Raw genomic sequence first — 20,198 nt, 5'->3', positions numbered from 1 at the left:
AATAGAGTAAGACACAAGTGGCTACATCATGCAAAAGGAATGTGGTTCTGGTTGAATATTTTGGGGGAAGGGGTCGCGCCTATCACCTACATAGTAGATTCATGCATATGCTTCCCTACACAAATTCTCAGATTCCATGGTCAACATACTGCTCAACCATACCATACAGTAACTAACACTTAATAAAAATAAAAAAATAAAAAAATAAAAAGCCCTCTTAGCAAGTCTAGCCTCATGAGACTATCAATAACTCAAGTCTACAGAGAACTTTAATAAAACACATGTTAAGCGCATCAGCTGCTGTGCCGCAATAAACATCCTTGGCGGCTAATTTCGTATTTGGGACTACCACGACTAATTCCATCATTACAAGGTCAAATAAACCACCCTAATTATTTCTTCTATACGCCTGTTAAGTACTGCTACTGCCCCTTCTATGAACTGGTCTGTAAACTACAACTGTAACATATTTTTGACGGAATCGATGCGTGAACCCGAGCGCCACGACAGATCGCGGGGGCTCCCTGTTCTCAATGTAAAGATGGTTGAGAATCACATTTTGTGGCAATGGAAGAGTTCCAGCAGTGTCTCTGCTTGCTGGGTAGCTAATTAAGGTGTTTTGGAGATGTGGGGGGACAAGAGGCGGATCCCGTGCCTCGTCTTCATTACCAGGGTAAATGTTGTTGTAACTTGAGTCGGGTGATTTTGGAACTTCAAACCCCACAACTGTTGCTTCGTCCTGCACAAGGATTGTTTGTTTAATATCCATATGATTTTAAGAAATCAATATAATCAACAAGGGTCCATGGCTTACATGCTCTTCACCATACTGGTTGTTCATCTTGTAAATGAGAACGCAACTGACTAATGCCACAAAATCATCAACAACAGAAGATTATTGGGACTCTGGTATCGATGAGCCTGAAAAGATGGCATTTTCATTCAGCAGCATAGTGAGATAGATATACTGGCAGGGCATTGAACAGATGCTTACATAAAAATACATATATTTTGTACCACAAGGCATTGTAGTCCATTTGATTCAGGAAACTTTCAAATGAGCTAAACATATACAATTCCATTCTTGTTAGCATTCACACTCATAAAGGTTAACACAGGGTTTTATGCTAGCTGTTCATCAACCTTTTTCTTTAGGTCTGCAGATAAAGCTTTAAAATTTTACATGTGATGTATGTGGAGTTGATGACATCCCATAAGATAAAGGGAAATGCAATTCCGTTACGCCTAATGACTGCTTCCACACCCTCCCACACAACCATTATGAGGGTGAAAATAATTCCCTAATTTTATGCTTGGATGGGGGATTTTATTTGAAGTTGTAATTTGGTAATTCTCAATGTGGACAGTTACTTCAAAATATCATAGAAATTTGAACAGATTGAACTTGAGATTTTTAAGCATCCAATTATCAACTTCACATCTCATGAGGGAAGATGTAATTGTACGAATTCTACCAACATTACCATTCTCATTCTACCACTATTATTCTTGACCCTGTCACTGCCATCATTATTGTCACCACCATCATTGTTGTCATTGATGCTAGTACCATCACCAATGCCACCAACACCTTCAGCACAACCACTCTTTCACCACCACCCACAACTAGGAACACCATGATACCATACAGTCAGCATCAATAAGTAATTGCCACTAGACCTACAATCATAACTATACCCACTACGATACTCTAATTTCTTAATTTTAGACATACTAATCCAAGCAAAGAAAATTTAAACTGATGGGATCTAAATCCCATCCTTTTGATAATTTATGGGATCTAAATCCCATCCTTTTGATAATTTATTAACATCTCAAATTCTTTATTTTAACACAAGTTTAACATGGTTCCCCATCAATTTGAATTGGCCTAAAAGCAACCCAGAAAAATTCACATCACCCACTAGAATATGTAGAAATTCAACACAAGGGCAATTAATACTGTTAAATCCCAAACACCCAGCAAATTATATGCTTCTTCCCCTTTATTGGTGATTAAATTCTTTTCAAACTTTTCTAGTTCTATAATTAAATTGCTAAATATAATAATACCAGCTTAATTCAGTAATGGGTCTGATTAGATAATCAGTATATTTTCCACCATAATTGGATTGGTTTCATTCCTATAAATGATTTGTTTACATCTTGATGATAACTGGATCATCTCATTCATATAAATGATTTGTTCGCATCCATATCTTAAGACATATGACATCGATTGACTTTATTCTCCTTTCTATATGTTTTCTATTTTGGTACTAATGAGGATGCTCCGATCTCAGATAATCACATTGATTCTGAATGGTAGCTTTAACACTCTTTTCACTCCTACATTCCAAAATTAGAGTATTTTAATTTTCAATTAAGGATGAAGTATTCCTAGAGTTCCAACATGGTTATTCCATAGTACAAAGAGACTAATTGCTAAACCCACTGAAAAACCCAGCTTATGTAGTATAACATGCCTAACTACTGTTCAGTTTCATTATGAATAAGAAACAGCAGACACTGCAGGTTCCAACAGGTGCATCTTTTGAAAACCAGGAAGAAAAGACAATTCCTTTGAGGGCACAACCACACTCGTGAATATTTAATGCCAGATATTTGGATTGGGCTTACATTTTTCAACTGCATCGAACCATAGCATGGAAGGTGTCCGTACTTGACGTTCTTGTGATCCTGTGACTGGGTGAAAGATGAGAAATGCTAATAGATGAAAGATGGCATGATGTGACATGCACTTTTTTGGTGTTGTTTTTGAGAAAAGAAATTGTAGTGGAATAAAGAAATGGAGAGGAAATTGCAGGAGAGATAGAAGGCTATGGATTGGATTGACTGAAGTAAGGAAATTACAAAGATAAATGATAATGGATAATGGCTATATTCGAGGTTAGCTAGGCCTCGCAATTTTTGCAAAGCAAAACAACTAACAAGTTTCTCATGAAAACCCAAATCCCCTCTTTCCCTTATTTAAAATCTGTAATCCCTCTCTTTTCTCTAACTTGAAATTCAAACACCTTCAAATTAAATTCCATCCCAACCAAAAAACAGGCTTCAAATTCAAGCCCAAAACAATCCAATTAGCTGGCCCATGTTACTGGGTTTCCACGCGCTTTCCCCATGTTTGCGCCACGTGGCATGTCTGGATTTTCTCCCCTCTCCAAACACACGCTTCACACGTTCCTTCACACTGCCTCCACATGCCCACCCTTCTGGCCAATTCTCATCTGTTTGATCCTTCCCCTTACATCTGAGCTGTTCATCCCTTATCCCTTGCATTAAATACAACTCAACCACCCAGGCCACTTGTTACCCGGGCAGTGATTTTACTTTCCTCTTTCAGCCCTCCGATTCATCCCCTTTGATCTCAGCCATTTATTCCTCATCTCTCTCTTTTCCCCAAGCATCTCGCGCTGGCCCCGAATCCCCATTCTTCCAAAATTCCTCTCAAACCCTAACTTCCCTTTCTCTCACCTATTTCTCCCATTTGAAACCCTCGGTCAATCATTGCTTATTTTGCCTCTTCCCTTTCCCCTTTTGCCCATGATGTGTTGCTCCCAACAGTCCCCTATGTTTTCCCCCTTTTGCCCATGATGTGTTGCTCCCAACAGTCCCCTATGTTTTCCCCCTTTTTTCCCCTTTGCCTCTTCTTCATTATTCCATTACCTGAAGTCTAATTCTTTCAATCTAAATAAAGATGAGAAGAACACGAGTAACGTGACAATAGCTTTGAGCTGCATACTGGCATTATAAATTGTACCGAGCATTCACCTAGTGAACTGCATCAAACAAAGGAACAGCTGACCAACTTTTAAGTGGGTAATGTGTCCCTGCTGCCTATCACAATCTATCAATGTAATTTACCTAAGGAATAACCCATGTATTACTGGACCTTGAAGCAAGCCTTTGAGGTTAAAAGCATGGATCCTAGTTCTCCACTCTCTTGTTTTGTTAAAGAATTCCATGACCTAACTGGATGAAATACTTGCACAATTCTTAAATCTAAGCTACATTTGGTTGATTCCAGCTCAATAAATTAAGTACTGATGAGAAACTTGATTTCTCAGATTATTTCAATAAATGGGACTAGTCCTTGTTCCAAAAGATTCACTGGGTATAGCATCCACTATTAGCTGTAGTGAAAACAGCAAAACATAGAAAAATGAAGTCAAAATTGAATGGATAATATCAGGAGGGGACATGCACATTTATGCATAAGTTTAATAGCATCAAGAGCATCACTCATCCTGAATACCACAGAGAGAGAGGGAGAGAGAGAGACAGCAAGATAAAATTTCATTTCAACAGCTCACAAATGCAAGATTCAGATTAATTATCGGGGGAAATTACATTGACCTCCTTCAAGGTTTAACAAATTACATTACACACCAGGCTTATTCCAAATTAGACACTAACCTCTCTGAAATTGAAAACTATTAGACACTACTACTAGTCACCCTTAAGGCACTAAAACCGATGTTTTCAAGTTATTCTACTAATTTACTCACAAAAATCAAGGAAAGTAATAGATATCAACTATTATTTCCGAATGTTAAAATTTATGTTCTCCCTCACATGAAGCAAAGTGCTCAGAAAATGTTGAGTCTAATTTTAATAATAAAAATAAATAAAAAAACAATAACCCAAAATTTGTACTTTGAATATTTTAAGCAATTGCTCTAATCAAAATTTTTATGTTAGCAAAAGATTTTGTTAATTTGATTAATGGGCATTTGTTCTTCCCAACGTTAAAATTTATGCTCTCCCTCACATGAAGCAAAATGCTCAGAAAATGTTGAGTCTAATTTTAATAATAAGAAAAAATAAAAAATAAACAATAACCCAAAATTTGTACTCTGAATATTTTAAGCAATTGCTCTGATCAAAATTTTTATGTTAGCAAAAGATTTTGTTAATTTGATTAATGGGCATTTGTTCTTCCCAACGTTAAAATTTATGTTCTCCCTCACATGAAGCAAAATGCTCAGAAAATGCTGAGTCTAATTTTAATAATAATAAAAAATAAAAAATAAACAATAACCCAAAATTTGTACTTTGAATATTTTAAGCAATTGCTCTAATCAAAATTTTTATGTTAGCAAAAGATTTTGTTAATTTGTTTAATGGGCATTTGTTCCATGGAGGTGATCAGCATATAATATTTTTCAATTTGAAGGACGTTAGTGTCTAATTCAAAACAAGGAAGAATGCAGTGTAATTTTGCAAAACCTCAAGATTCAATGTAATTCTCCCTATATATTACCTAAAGCATAGGGGTTGGTGATGCCTCAATCTTTTTTTATTTTTTTGATAAGTATTATTGTATATATTAAAAAAAGGCGCAAAGCGCCTCTAAGTACACAAAAAGTATACATAGGTAGCCCAACTTAAAACCCAGAGACAAAACCCAAAAGACCCAACCCAAAAAGCTCAAATAAGTAGCCACAACCAAACGGTAAAACCAAAGAAACAGACCCAAAGACTAAAGCCCACACTAGCCCAACACCAGCCCTAAAACCCAAATCCCTAATGCACCTCTGGAGGAAAAGAGAATGCATTTTTGGTCCCGACACAATCCCGCCATCGCTGGCACCTCTCTGGGGAAAGTCTCCCCCTAGCCTCATAATTGATAGAGCATTCTAAATTCTTGAGTTCCCTTGTCCCTTTTACCTTTGGGGTATAGGGCTTCCGCTCCTCTTCAATATTCAAAAAACGATTCAAAAGACTTTTCTCGTCGCCACCTTCACCACAAGACAATCCCATAATGGAGGCGAATTTCACCGCATCTTGTACCACCTCCGAATAGTTCTCCACCCCCTTCTCCACAGTTTCCACCACAACCTCGGAAAACAATTCCTTGTTCTTATGCAACTACTGAGCAATCTTCTCCTTCACTCTCCGGGTATACCCTATTTGAGACTTGGAAACAGAGGAGTAGATTGGAGCACCACCCTCCGACATGCGAGGAAAAGGTTCACTGAGTCTCAAACCCAATTCAGCCGCATGCTTCTTCGAAGAAGAACAAACCTGTGATTCTTCGACGACAAACTTAGAACCTTTAACAGACGATGAAGCCTCCTTCATCGCAGGTAGAGAAGGAGAAGCATTTCTAGATCCTAAAAACCCCCGACGAAGCAACCCTTTTTCCAATGCAGGGATACGATCATCCCTGACAGGAGCTACCTCCGAAGGGACACAGACCACTGCCAGAGACGCATGAGAGCTATCGACCTTAAGACTGCACAGCTTTGCCGCTCCTTTAGAACTATCAACCTTATAACCTTGAGAAGACGAGGACGCCTCTTTCACCACAATCGGAGAAGGAGAAACTACTCTCGGGCCTAACAACCCCCGTTTGATCAAACCATTCACCGAGGAAGAGATCCAATCAGTCTTAGCTTGAGCTTCCTCTGTTGCCGAGGAAAAGAATGACAGAGGATTCGCCACCGAGGGAGAAAAAGCCTCGGCAACCATCTCCAGGGAGGCATAAACCCTCATTGGGGAAACAGGAGTACCCACCATAGCGAGCTGCCGAACCTGAGAAGATTCCGAGAACAAAACAGTCTCCGATGGGGAACCTAGATCAACCCCAACTTTGGCACAACCTGAATAAACAAGGACGCCTCCTTCACCACACCGAGAAGGGTTTCGCACAGTCTTATCCTAAGCTTCCATGAACGCCAGAGAAAGGACAGGATCTGTCACCACAGGAAAGGCAATCTCCCTTTCCTTGCACAGAGGGCTCGCTGGACAAGTAACCACCTCAGATGAGACAAAGTTGATCGCTTGAGATGTGGGAACCTCCACCTAATAGCCCACCGGAGAAACAAGAATACTCACCGGAGAGAGTTGCCGGACCGCTGACGAAAACCCATACCCAACATCGGCAGCCCCAAAGCTAACGCCGAAACCCAGCTCAACGTCCGTGATCTTAGCCACACCTTGCCAAACCATAGACACTGGCAAAACATCACTAAGCACCAACGCAAGCTCCGGAGTCAACGAAGGAACCCACTTCGTGGTCACTTTGGATGATCCCACCGAGAGAGAAGCCATGGACGGAAGCACCTGAGCCTTATGAGAAGGCTTAAGACACCCAGTGGTTTTGGGCTTTAGGGAAGACCCAACACCGAAGCCCTTAATGCCTATCTGCCCAGACTTAAGACGCCTAACGGACTTGGGCTTTAGAGAAGGCCCAAACTAGAAACCCTTTAAACCTTCCATACTTTTTAAGGCAGGCCTAATCTGTCTTCTTAAAGGAATTCCTTTAAATCCTGCTAGAAAGCCTTCCAACAGCCCAGTAAGAACCCGGCCCATCTCATAATGAAAAAACCCTAAGAAATGTTTGACCCATCGCTTGACAGAAATGCCCCTCATCTTCTTCGAAGAGCCAGTCGCCATTGAAGAATGCTTCTCCAGATCAAAACAATCCACCGCGGGCCGCTGATCAAACCCACCATTCCCCTCCTCAGAACGTGTCGTCACCTGGAGAAGATCCATACAAAACGAAGACCGCCCATTCAACTCGAAGCAAGGCTTCGATTGTAACACCTCTGCAAAAGAACGACCCTCAGAAACTCCAGCAGTAGCATCAACCCATGCGGGGTCTTGGACTGCTTAGTCTGCATCCTCGGCAAAGGGAGGGGCTCGATCTCCACAGACCCATTCTTACCTTCAGGGGAAACCAACATAAGACGCAGCTCACCCGCAAATCGACGCCAACCCCGCCCATAACGGCCCTTTGGGAGCCGTAAGACTCCTTTATGACCACCCTCCACATAGACGGACACCTCCAGGAACCTTCCTGCTTTATTAAAACCCCCATGAACCATCAAAGCCTTATCTCCCTCACGGTAAGACTTGGCGATATCCTCCTTCACCTTACTCGCCGCTTCCACCGCGTCTACCAACCAAGAACATTGGATGCTTGCAAATATAAACCCTCCGAAACATTTTCTCCTTTCCTCCAAACGAAGGTTAGGAGACCCTTCCTTTGCCGAAAAGCAAAAGGATTTAGCTTCAATGGAGAAGCAACGTTCCATCACGAGTCGCCGGACCCTAGCACGCAGCATCTATACGCGCCACTGCTAGGGCATAGAGAGGAAAGAAAAATACGAGGACAAAAGTTTCGTTCTTAGTCTCACCATCACAGGCATCAGGACCTCTCCTCGAACCGACATTGGACAGTCACTTGGAGAAGGTAAACGTTGAAGGGTGCGGTAAAGCCGTGGTGATGCCTCAATCTATTTATCAACATTTCTAGATTAAAAAATCACAACTAGAAGCCTCTACATGATGTAGATTTTGACGTTGTCTTCAGAGAAAGAGGATATTCAATAAAGAAACCAAGAAGAGTATTCCTGAAGCCCAAGTTAATTGGAATGAAATAAAGCCCCAGTCATAGACTCACCATAGCCTTTTTCTTTTTTTCTTTTTCTGATTAAGACATAATGAACAAAAAATTCAGGATTGAATAACTTCACCATTTGGCGAGTTTGAATAATTCTCAAAATTGCCCGGGAGGGGTTTGAACTTATTGCACTAATCCCAATTAACCAAGGTGTGGTTCACATTAAAAACTCTTGCACCTTTAGGTTACCAAAAAACAAGAAATGCATAAAATTCTAATTCAAATTCTTGCCATTTCACACAAGGTCAAAGTATTTATAAGTCTTGTCTATATGATAAAATATCTTTTGTCCCTAGTAGGAAAGTCCTTGCTTGTGCATCAATGATAGCCATCCATAGTGTCTTAATGTAAAAATCAAGACAAGAAGGCTTTAGAAAGGGGAAGAAGATCTACACTTCTTACAATTAATAACTTTTTGGATGTGACACAAAGGATCATTTTCGGTGTCAGATGGCAGATCCCAAGAAGCAATCGTTTTCAAAAACTTTAATGGTAAGCACTAAAAATATATTTTGTGTTATTTGCAGTGCACTCTGTTGTTAAATGGAGATGTTGACAAGATTTTCGTTGATCTAGCAATGGGAGATACAGAAAAGGAAATTGATCACCTTAATCAAAAGACTATTGAGGTTGTCATAATTGTTAATATGATGCGAAGATTTCAAGAGAGATGTGTACAAAGTGATCACAGAGACCTATGTTTACCATTTGGCAAAGTCATGACATTTAGAAGAGTTTGTTAGAGTTTGATGTACATAGGTATTTTGGTTATTGGAATATTTCTCACACTTAATAATAAAATATGTGAGGGTAGACTACATATCATGTCCTACCTGCCCGAGTATGGTCCTCGACGATCTGCCCGATTATCACGTCCTCCTAATCGGTATGATTTTTCCCACACTTCTTTTAATACTACTTTGTCTTCTATTTCCATCCCTACATGCTTTTCTGAGGCTGTTGAATATGAATATTGGTGGAAAGTGATGGACGAAGAACTTCGGGCTCTCCAGGACAATCATACATGGGATGTGGTTCCTTGCCCCTCTAATGTTAAAGCTATCGGTTGTAAATGAGTTTACTCGATTAGGCTCCGCTCTGATGGGATTCTGGATCAGTATAAGGCAGGATTAGTTGCTCTTGGGAATAGGCAAGAATATGGGGTGGACTATAAGGAGACATTTGCTCCGGTGGCAAAGATGACCACAATGCGTACGGTTATTTCTATTGTTACCTCCCAAGGCTGGCCACTTCACCAGATGGACTTTAAAAATGCTTTTCTTCATGGTTATCTCAAAAAGGATATTTACATAACTCCTCCGGGTTTGTTTTCTTCTCCATCTGCCGCTGTGTGTAAGTTAAAGCGGTCTCTTATGGCTTAAAACAGGCTCCCCAGGCATGATTTGAAAAATTCAAGTCTACTTTGCTTCACTTCTCCTTTGGCCAAAGCCAATATGACTCATCTTTGTTCCTTTGCAAGACTCAGACTGGTCTTGTTCTTTTACTTGTGTATGTGGATGACATAGTCATTACTGGCATTGACTCCAATTTGATCGATCATCTCAAGTAGAATCTTCAGGCTTCTTTTCATATGAAAGACCCTGGTCCTCTTATGTATCTTTTTGGGGTTGGAGGTGCACACTGATTCTTCAGGTATATTCTTGAATCAACACAAATATACCCAGGACTTGATTAGCCTTGCTGGTCTTCAGGATTCTTCTTCGGTGGATACTCCTATGGAGGTTAATGTGAAATATCAAAGTGAGGAGGGTGATCTTTCTGATCCTACTGTGTTCCGACAGTTGGTAGGCAGCTTGAACTATTTGACTATTACTCGGCTTGATATTTCCTTCGCTGTCCAGTAGATTAGCCAATTTATGCAAACTCCACGCCATCTTCATTTACCTGTTGTTCGCCGTATCATTCGATATCTTCGAGGGTCACCTAGCCATGGGTTGTTCTTTCCAACCAGCTCTCCTCTTCGCCTTTTTGCTTATAGTGATGCGGATTGGGCTGGATGTCCTGATACTCGGCAGTCTGTCACAGGCTGGTGCATGTTTCTTGGTAATACTTCAATTGCTTGGAAGAGTAAGAAACAAGCTCGCGTTTCTAAATCATCTACTGAATCCGAATACCGGGCAATGTCTACTACTTGTTCTGAGATTGTCTAGCTTCGTGGGCTTCTAGCTGAGCTTGGTTTTTTTCAATCTGATTCTACTCCTCTTCATGCTAATAATACTAGTGCCATTCAAATAGCTACTAATCATGTTTACCATGAACGTATGAAGCATATTGAGATAGACTGTCATTCTATTCGGGAAGCCTTGGACACTCGTGTTTTATATCTTCCTCATGTTTCCACTAATCTCCAAATAGCTGACGTATTCACTAAGGCCATGACACGATAGCGTCATTAGTTCCTTGTGGGCAAATTGATGCTTCTTGATCGACCAGCATCAATTTGAGGGGGGATGTCAATCAGATACGACAGATATATCATGTAATTTAGCCATAATTAATCTATCTAGTTATGGCATGTTTTTGTATTATAGCTGTAGTATCTTATAATTAATAGGTAGATTTTAGTTGCTTTATTTGTACTCCTAGATTGCTGTAATCGCTGAGATACAGCCTGGTAATTAGCTATACAATTCTTATATAATACGAGGAACCCTCACATTAAGAGGTATTCCATACAATTGACACCCAACATCCTATTAGTTAGTTCGTATTCACTAATTCTTTGTCTCCTTTGCTTTATTGCTTTATTACCCATCTCTTTAGTGTTTCTATCCCAAAAACAGTGAAGCATGCTTTATATGACTCTAGTTGGAGGCGAGCTTTATCTCCCATCTCTCTAGTGTTTCTATCCCAAAAACAGTGAAGGGAAGCCATGGAAATGGAGGTCTTGCATCAAAATGGGACTTGGGAGCATGTTGCCTTACTGCCTAGTAAAAGGACTATTGGTTGCAAATGGGTATATACTGTTAAGTTTAGCCTCGATGGATCCGTTGAAAGATTGAAAGGCCATTCGGTTGCAAAGGGTTATACCCAGACATATGGTATTGATTATGATGAGATGTTTTCTCCAGTTGCCAAAATTTCTTATGTTCGGGTGCTTATTTCATAGGCTACTAATCTAGATTGGCACTTGATTCAATTGGATGTCAACAAAAATGTTTTTTTATATGGAGATTTACACAAGGAGGTTTATATGGTGCAACCACTTGGGTTTGTTGCTCAAGGGGAGTATCAAGACCTCCATTTACATGGTGAGCCATGGAAATGGAGGTCTTGCATCAAAATGGGACTTGAAAGCATGATGCCTTACTACCTGGTAAAAAGATTGTTGGTCGCAAATGGGTATATACTATTAACCTTGATGGATCCATTGAAAGATTGAAAGCCCAATTGGTTCCTAAAGGTACTAGATGTACGGTTTTGATTACAATAAGATGTTTTCTCCAGTTGCCAAAATTTATTTTGTTCGTGTGCTTATTTCATTGGCTGCTAATATAGATTGACCCTTGTTCCAATTGGATGTCAAAATGTTTTCTCACATGGGGTCTACACGATGAGGTTTATACGGAGCAACCCACCTGAGTTTGTTGCTTCTAAGAGTATCAAGTCTATGTCTGTAAGATAAAAAAGGCTATGTATGGTCTCAAGCGATCACCAAGGGCATGGTTTGGTAAATTCACTAAGGCAACATTGGTGTTTGGTATCCATAGATATTCAAACAGATTACTCAATATTTCACTCACATACTAGTGCAAGCCATATTCTCCTTGTGGTATTTGTAGGTGATCGTGATCACCAAACATGATTCAGGAGACATTGCCTGATTCAACATTTGCAGCAAATGTTTTATACAAAGGATTTGGGCAAACTTCAATATTTTATGGCTATTGAAGTTGCTAGATCTAGGTATCAATTTATTTCAGAGAGTGTATGTACTTGATTTGTTAGACAAACACGTCTTCTGGATGCTTGTCCTGTTGAGATTTCAATGGATCTGAATGAAAAGTTACTAGAGGATGAAGGGGATATATTTGAAGATCCTAGAAGGAATCACCGTCTACTTGGAAAGTTTAATTATCTTACTATCACCAAGCCAAATATTTAAGATGTAGTTAGTGTTGCTAATCAGTTCTCGGAGGCTCCTCAAGTTTCACAATAGGAAGTTGTTACTTGTATTATCTGGTATTTGAAGAGAGCTTCTGGTCTTGGGACACTATATAGACCAAATGGACATCTCTAGGTAGAAGGTTTTACACATGCAGATTGGGCAGATTCACCCTTAGATAGAGCCTACTACAAGATATTGTGCATTCTTAGGCTTTTGAAAATTTGGACAAGAAACAAAGACTAATGGCACAATCTAATGCTGAAGCAGTACAGGGCACTTAACGTGGCTATGACAATTTCATCAAGAGATTGGGTTTTCAGCTCCGACTCCTATCCCATTCTTTTGTGATAACCACTTAACACAGTTCTACATATGAATAATGTTAGAAACTACATTTTTATTCTATAACTATCCCACAATACTAACGTGGCAATCCAAACTAATCATTGGATCAGTCTTTGTTAAAGAAAAAAAAAATCAAAGTGTTGATTGGGACCTCAAGTTAGCATTGTGATATAGTTGTGAAATGATATATAGCATTCCTCTTTATATATTGTGTCTACCAAGTTTTCATGAAAGGACCAAGCATATTGAGCTTGATTGTCATTTCACAGAGGTATATCTACACCATTCCTAAAGTCAAAAGCAGTTAGCTGACATGTTCACAAAATATGTGTTCTAAAAGGTAAGAGTTTATTTGTTCCAAGCTGAGTTTATATGATATATATGCTCCAACTTGAGGGGGAGTATAAAAATAGTCTGTTAGGGTTTGATATACATGGGTATTTTGGTCATTGGAAATTTCTCAAACCTATATAATAAAACATGTGAGGTAGGTTACATAAGAACTAACGAGCCTCCTCTTTCTCTCTAAACTTTCATGCAAAATCTACAACAATGACAAACACATTTAAGGTTTTAAACAGCCTACTCCTATTTGCAATCCATATGAGCCTCTTAAGCTCTTGACCAATTTCCAATTTTATCAATAACCTAAAGGACAATATTGCCCTTTCTCTTCTTGATGATTTATCTTCATCTTTTCAAACAAACCAGATACCTGAACTTTCTAGCATCCTCCATCGCTTTTCTGGGAGCATAAGGCTCTTACGCATCCCTCTTCCCCTCCCCCCCAAACCCCCTCTATCTTTATCTTTCTCTCTGCTAAAGTTGTTCCTAATTTTATACGAATAGAAGATTGTAAAACAGCAAGTGGGTTTGGAATTAGCAGCTTTTGGAGAACAAAAAAAGAAAAAGAAAAATATAAAGAATCATTCAAGCATTGAGAGATCTGGGATTACATTTTGGGGAACAAGAGATAGACAAGTATAGAGGTTATCTCAGTTTCAAAATTTGAAGCACCACCACTTTTTTCCTTTTCCAGTTATCATAACTACATTTTTTTTTTTTGGGTAAGTAGTTATCAGAACTACATGAGCATCTGTCACACCATCGCACAACCACACCAACCAAACACCTTTCCTTCATAAACCCAAAACAGCTTTTTTTATTAACCACTTATCAAAACCCATTTCTTTTCTCAACTCAATCACTAAACCACAATCATCACATCAAAGCCCAAAGTCAAAAAGAAAAAGAAAATGAAAAATTCAAATTCAAGAAATAGTAAAGAAGAATATAACACAACAAAAGAATTACATCAAATTTCATTACACATAGTTCAGAAAATACACTTTCACCTTAAATTTTGTGATTATAGAAAAAGAATTAGTCAACTATAGCTTCAACAATGGTGATATACCTTTAGAAAAATCTTTAGATGTTTATTCTTTTATGAGAATGAGATTGTGAATCAGAAATTACTGTTTTCTTTCATAATTTTAGATACTGTTTTTCAGAGGAAAATGAGAGGTGTATGTAATAGTAAAGAAGAATATAACAACACAACAAAAGAATTACATCAAATTTCATTACACATAGTTCAGAAAATACACTTTCACCTTAAATTTTGTGATTATAGAAAAAGAATTAGTCAACTATAGCTTCAACAATGGTGATATACCTGTAGAAAAATCTTTAGATGTTTATTCTTTTATGAGAATGAGATTGTGAATCAGAAATTACTGTTTTCTTTCATAATTTTAGATACTGTTTTTCAGAGGAAAATGAGAGGTGTATGTAATATTGTCTCAGTTTCTTGAGAGAGTTGGATGATCAAGATATTGAGTATAAATGAAAAGATGAGTTCAGAACAATTTCTTTGTTAAAGAGTAAGGAAAGCAGAATAGGAACATGATGAGTACTACCCTTAAAGTATCTTGGGTGCTACCCATAAAAATAGAATAATCTCCCTTAAAAGCATAGAAAGTTCGTTACGAACAAAATAGATCAGGAAAAAAAAAAAAACCAAAAAACTACAAACTAGAAACTAAAAACTAAACACGGTTTAATGCAAACTTGTAGCTGCTTGATACCACTGACACTTATCAGACCTATTATATCAACCTAACCTCCAGTAGGACTCCATTTATAGGATAACCACCATATTCCCTTAATCAGTCAAGCTAAAAACAACTTATAAAGCAGGTAAAACATGCCATGTAGTACAGTTGGTATGCTCTCATGTTTCTCAAATTCTTGCAGGAAAATCTATCTTTTAAAGTATAATTGAGAGACAATCTGAATATCCAACATAATGTTGACATGAAGCAAATCTTCTTAAGTGTGGAAAATAGTATCTACTTTCCAGTTAGAAAAATAGTCAGTCCCTCTATAAAATGTGCACCAACAATGAGAAATCAGAAGGGAAATGCGCAGTTATCGCTCCAAATTTCCATATACTTCCCTATCAAAACTAGTTTTTAGTGCACGATGCAACTGAACAGATGAACTGAGTTCTGACAAAATCAATCACAGATCACAAACAAGGGTATCTCTAACTTGAACAAATCATTCTTCCCAACCCAGTATTTTTTTCAAAAAAATAAAAATAAAAATCTCCATAGACTTGCAATAATTAAGAGATTAAGACGATATATAAACACAGTTGCGCTAGTGGCACTCTACAATCATAAGTGAAAATAAGACATCAATACGCTAAAAGTCCACTGCCTTGTAAAAAAAAAACATCAAATATGAAAGGAAGTTTTTGAACCCAAACGAATTCAGAATCTCAACAGCTACAGCCTGTCACACACAGGCTGCCCCCATATATCAGAATTGTTAATCAAACCTAAATATTCTCAGAAAGCATATGTAATTTCTGACAGGAATATCCAAATTTGTAAGCGTAGCACTAAACCCGAAGAGAATCCAGAGTACCAACATACCAAAGTTTACAAAGATTAATCTACTCAAACCACATAATATGGTAAAACTTAAACATGCTAAAGATTAAATTTACAGAAAAAAAAAAAAAAAAAAAAAAAAAAAACACTTACCAGATATGCTTAAACCGTTCAATTACCAATAACAGCTTCGAAGTGTCACACTCCTCTTGAAACCAATATGCACAAAGCCAATTAGGTAAATAAAAAAAATTTCGCAGAACCAAAGCTTATCTGCAAAAACCAGTGAAACCAAGCTGAAATCAAACGCAACGCATCAAATAAATCAGCAAAACAAAGTACCCACAATCTTAAAACCCACCAATTGCAAGCCAAAACCTCAAATTTGTAAAAATATTAGAAGAAAGACACTCGCTCTAGGAGAAAAGCTTAGGAAATAAAAATCAGTTTAAAAGACAACTACTAGTGGATTTTGATATATTTCTTTAGAAGAAAAATAAAGAAACGGAAGAAAAAAAAAAATAGTCAATGAAAATCAGGGTAAAGAAATCTTACCTGATAAATACGTAATGTTTTTGATAATTCAGAGAAGGCCAAAAAAGAAACAAAGGACGGTAGTGGAAAAACCAATAGAAGAGACTGTTTCTCTAGGGGAATCCGCAGAGTGAATCCGACATAAAGATTGTTTTTTAAAGCGTAATAAAGTAGCGAATGATATATGCGGCAAAACAATTTCTTTAAATCATTAAATTGGTTATATTCGTGTATACTGTACACAGAAAACTTCCTGTTTACCTTTTCATGTTTTTCTTCTCTTTGATAAGTCAATAATGAAAAAATATATATGAGAAATGCTACACAAAAGGGTATTCTCTCAAATACTTACCGTTTGATTTGGAATTGAAAATGAGAGTCCTTAGTATCAGGTTTATCTTGATAACATCTTTTTTGCAGCTTTCAATTACTATGTGACGCATCATCAATTTAAAAAAAAATGCAAAAAATAAAAGTGAGAACAATCACACCAAATTAGAAAAAAAAAAAAACCTGTACGCGGCAAGACCCACGAACCACGACCAAACCCATGCATGGGTCCTGCTAGACCCACAAACCCACGCCATGGGTCTCGCCGAACCCACAGGTCTAGCCGGCAGTGAAGGCCTTAAACCCTGTCGGCCGTGACCTGCCTCAAAACTTATTTTTGGATTCAAATCTAAAATCTAGAGGTGGGAAGGTTAACCATTTAGGAATTTTATCACCCTAAAATCTAGTGTATTTTGGTCCAAGTTATTTTTGTGCATTTTTTATATTTTTACTTATATGTCAATTATTGATTGAAGGGGTGTTATCAGGATGTTCCTGATAAAAGGTTTTCTCATTGAAAATTAGTTTTTGATGCTTACAATCTAAGGTGTCATTAAAAAATCACTAAATTGAGAATTCAATTATAATTCATCCAAAATCTAATTGTGATTTTTACTGCAAAATAAGAGAGTAAGCATTTGATAAAGTAAATTTAAGAATTTGTATAGCATCTCTCTAAATATAGTAAGCAACAAGAGAAATTTTCTTTGTCATACTCTACACACCTCATTGGACTAATATGCTAGTGTTCATTTTATTTATTAATTTTTTTTTTTTTAGAGAAATCGAGCGATACTATTGTTAAAAATACATTTTGCGTACAATACTCTATATAGATAATATTTGAAATGCATTGAAAAACTTCCTCATTAAGGTCATGTTCCTCGCTAATAGATAATGTTTTCTTCACAAGACGGTGGGCTGCATCATTTAGATTTCGTCTGACATGACTAACTCATTCATACAAACACCTCAATACCCCTCTAGCTTCCTCAATTTGTCCATAATAGCTCCATTGTCTTCCATCTTGTTTGAGAATTGCACCACTTAGAGAGCGTCACTTTTCAATACCACCTTATAGATTCTCAATTCTCAACTAAAGTTTACAGCCCTTAACGCCACCATGGCTTTAGTAATATCGGGTTCAATGATGTGATCTTTTGATGCTAACAACGTTGCCACACACCTTTTCATGCTATCTATCTATCTACGGCCGCATTCCAATTGACTTTGACAAATCCATCCACAGGGGCTCGTTAGCAAAGATCCCTAGAATTGTCCGCTACTGCCACTATGTATTGCTGAGAATTAGCATTTCGATACGTCGTCAATGATTCAGACACATGACTTACCAATGTAGAAGACGAGCTAATAGGATTCCCACAGACCACAGCATTCCATCGTAACCATAGTTGCTTGGTTACGTGTAATACCCCAAAAATAACTTAGGGTTAAGTACACTCTAATTATGATGTTGGGGTTGGTTTTGATTTGGTAAAGTGTAAGACCTTGGACTTTTTAAGATTTTACTGTTGCATTGAACGTTTAACAGAGGTACTGAATGTTCGATACCTGCAGTATTGAAGAATCAACTTATACATGGAAACCAAATGTAATGATTAGGATAATGAGTATGTGATCAATTATGGTGTGAAGGTTAAGGAATAATTCCTAAAGGACAAGAAAGCATTGGAAACACCATCTTGAGAGGGAAATATTAGATTTTCAAATTCCAAGAAGACAATAAAAAATATTGGAATAGATACCATGACGTTCTTCTAGGAAAGAGCTTTCTGGAATGGGGTCACACATGCAATTTTGAGACCCATAGCAAAAGTTGCGGTTGTTTTACTAAACACTGCGTAAACGGTTAAATTGCTGAAAAAGTCAACTGTGAACATTGGCTGGGAAGTACTGAACATTCGATAGAAAGACCACCACCGAATGTTCCACAGAAAGTACACCGAACTTTCGCTGATAGTATGCTGGGAAAGTACAGACAAGGTGCTCAGGCATATGTTCAAAAGTACACCGAATGTTCGACGAGAGACCACCGAACATTCGTTTACCAAGTTTTGAACCACTAGGTAATGACCAAACATTTGAACCAATGTGTAATAGTACACCGAACACTCGACCATAAGTGCCAAACCTTCGGTGACCTACTGAACTGTCACATTAGCGCCCACAGCTTTTCCATCCATATAAATATCATTCCCCACTCAACCCTTAAGCCTCATTCCACCCTTGTTGCCCTGTACAACCTCTACCTGAGTGTGTGTGAGACTTCTTGAAGGAGAATAAGAGATTTCTTGGAGACTTTGCTTCAAGGAGGTAATCTTCTAAGCTTACAATGTGCTTTACTTAGTTGTTATGTTGTTTAAGTGCTTTCATAGTTAGCTTAGTTGGTAGCTTTGAGCTTCTAGTTATGTTATTGGCCTTAATCTTGGTTTAAGCTTGGGTTAACATTTTGATGATATTAGATGTAGTTTCTTCTACATGAAGATATTATTTTGGGTTAGGATTTTGTTAAAAATAATGATAAGGCCTTAGGACTTGCTTAGAGGTGGTTTAGTAGCTTTTCGGTTTGAAATGGGTTTTTTACCTAACACTAAATGTTCACACCTCTCTATCTGAACGTTTGATGTCGTGGCCGAATGTTCGCGCCTCTTTGACCAAACATTTGATGGTCAGGCAGAAAATCTGTTTTGGACATTTTTAGGTCTAAGGCTTATTTTAGCTTGAGTTTAGAACTAATGATAGGTATCTTCTCAGATTTTGAGGTTGTGGAGCCTCAATAGGATTTTATGAAGGAAACTTACGACACAAGTGAGTACAAACTCAGATGAATACTTGTTGTTACTTTTGCCGCATTGCATGACTATTTTATGTGTACAAAAACATGCATCTTTACAAATCTCATGAAATACATTTTGATCTACTATAAACTCTATTTTGTGAAAACGTGTTGCTTAAGCAAGAAAATGAACATGTTGAGATTTATAGGAGATGCATGTAAAGGACGGATAAAACTAATTACATCATATGACATGGGACACTGATACATGCGAGATAACAGCCATAGACTTACTATACATGTTAACTCTATGGTCAAAATGTGTGTGTTTGTTATATGAGCCTTGGATCCAATTATTGTTTTTATTGGGAATTGTGCTCTGAATCCCAATGAATTTATATATGTGTTGACATTCATTGTAATGAATCTCTCTTATATTCACGAATTAAATGATTTGAGCATATGGCATATAAAATGTCTTTTACATGCTTATTACCAAAGTTCATCATATTTGTTATGCATGTGAAAGGTCCTAGGATAATATTGAATATGGCTATGGGTGTGAGTAACTTGGTTAATCACACAAGGTCTTAGTCCATAATCCTTTTAATCCTTAAACATATAAAGTTCGCAGTCGATAAATGGAACTGGGGCATTCTATTTTGAGAAAGACTATTACACATCGAATCTTGGTAATCTACCTTGATCAAGCAAAGTGGTGACTACGCA

The 20,198-nt window shown here is 37.8% G+C and overlaps 1 protein-coding gene across 2 annotated transcripts; it reads right to left on the bottom strand.

Moving 5' to 3' along the window:
- Nucleotides 1-217: 217 nt before the first annotated feature.
- LOC132164072 (5'-AMP-activated protein kinase beta-2 subunit protein) lies at nucleotides 218-16,521 on the bottom strand. 2 transcript variants are annotated; one of them, XM_059574485.2, is made up of 4 exons: nucleotides 16,364-16,521; nucleotides 15,962-16,081; nucleotides 815-921; nucleotides 218-739 (listed from the first exon to the last, which is right to left on the bottom strand). In XM_059574485.2, the coding sequence occupies exons 3-4, from the start codon at nucleotides 839-841 to the stop codon at nucleotides 413-415; spliced, it is 354 nt and encodes a 117-aa protein (XP_059430468.1). In that variant the 5' UTR covers nucleotides 842-921; nucleotides 15,962-16,081; nucleotides 16,364-16,521; the 3' UTR covers nucleotides 218-412. The 2 variants fall into 2 exon arrangements, with proteins under 2 accessions (XP_059430468.1, XP_059430469.1); XM_059574486.2 differs by lacking the exon at nucleotides 16,364-16,521 and adding an exon at nucleotides 16,170-16,276.
- Between the last annotated feature and the right edge of the window lie 3,677 nt (nucleotides 16,522-20,198).

Source organism: Corylus avellana, chromosome 8, assembly GCF_965113065.1.
Source record: "Corylus avellana chromosome 8, dhCorAvel1.hap1.2, whole genome shotgun sequence".
NCBI classification, from domain to species: Eukaryota; Viridiplantae; Streptophyta; class Magnoliopsida; order Fagales; family Betulaceae; genus Corylus; species Corylus avellana.
The sequence above is the reverse complement of the archived record's forward strand: the minus strand, read 5'-3'. Positions and strand labels throughout refer to the sequence as shown.

Excerpts from the sequence above, each read along its gene's own strand:
- LOC132164072 (XM_059574485.2), bottom strand. The coding sequence starts at position 841 with ATGAACAACCAGTATGGTGAAGAGCAT. Across the intron at positions 740-814 it reads ACCAGTATGGTGAAGAGCAT|GACGAAGCAACAGTTGTGGG; the intron begins GTAAGCCATGGA and ends ATCCTTGTGCAG.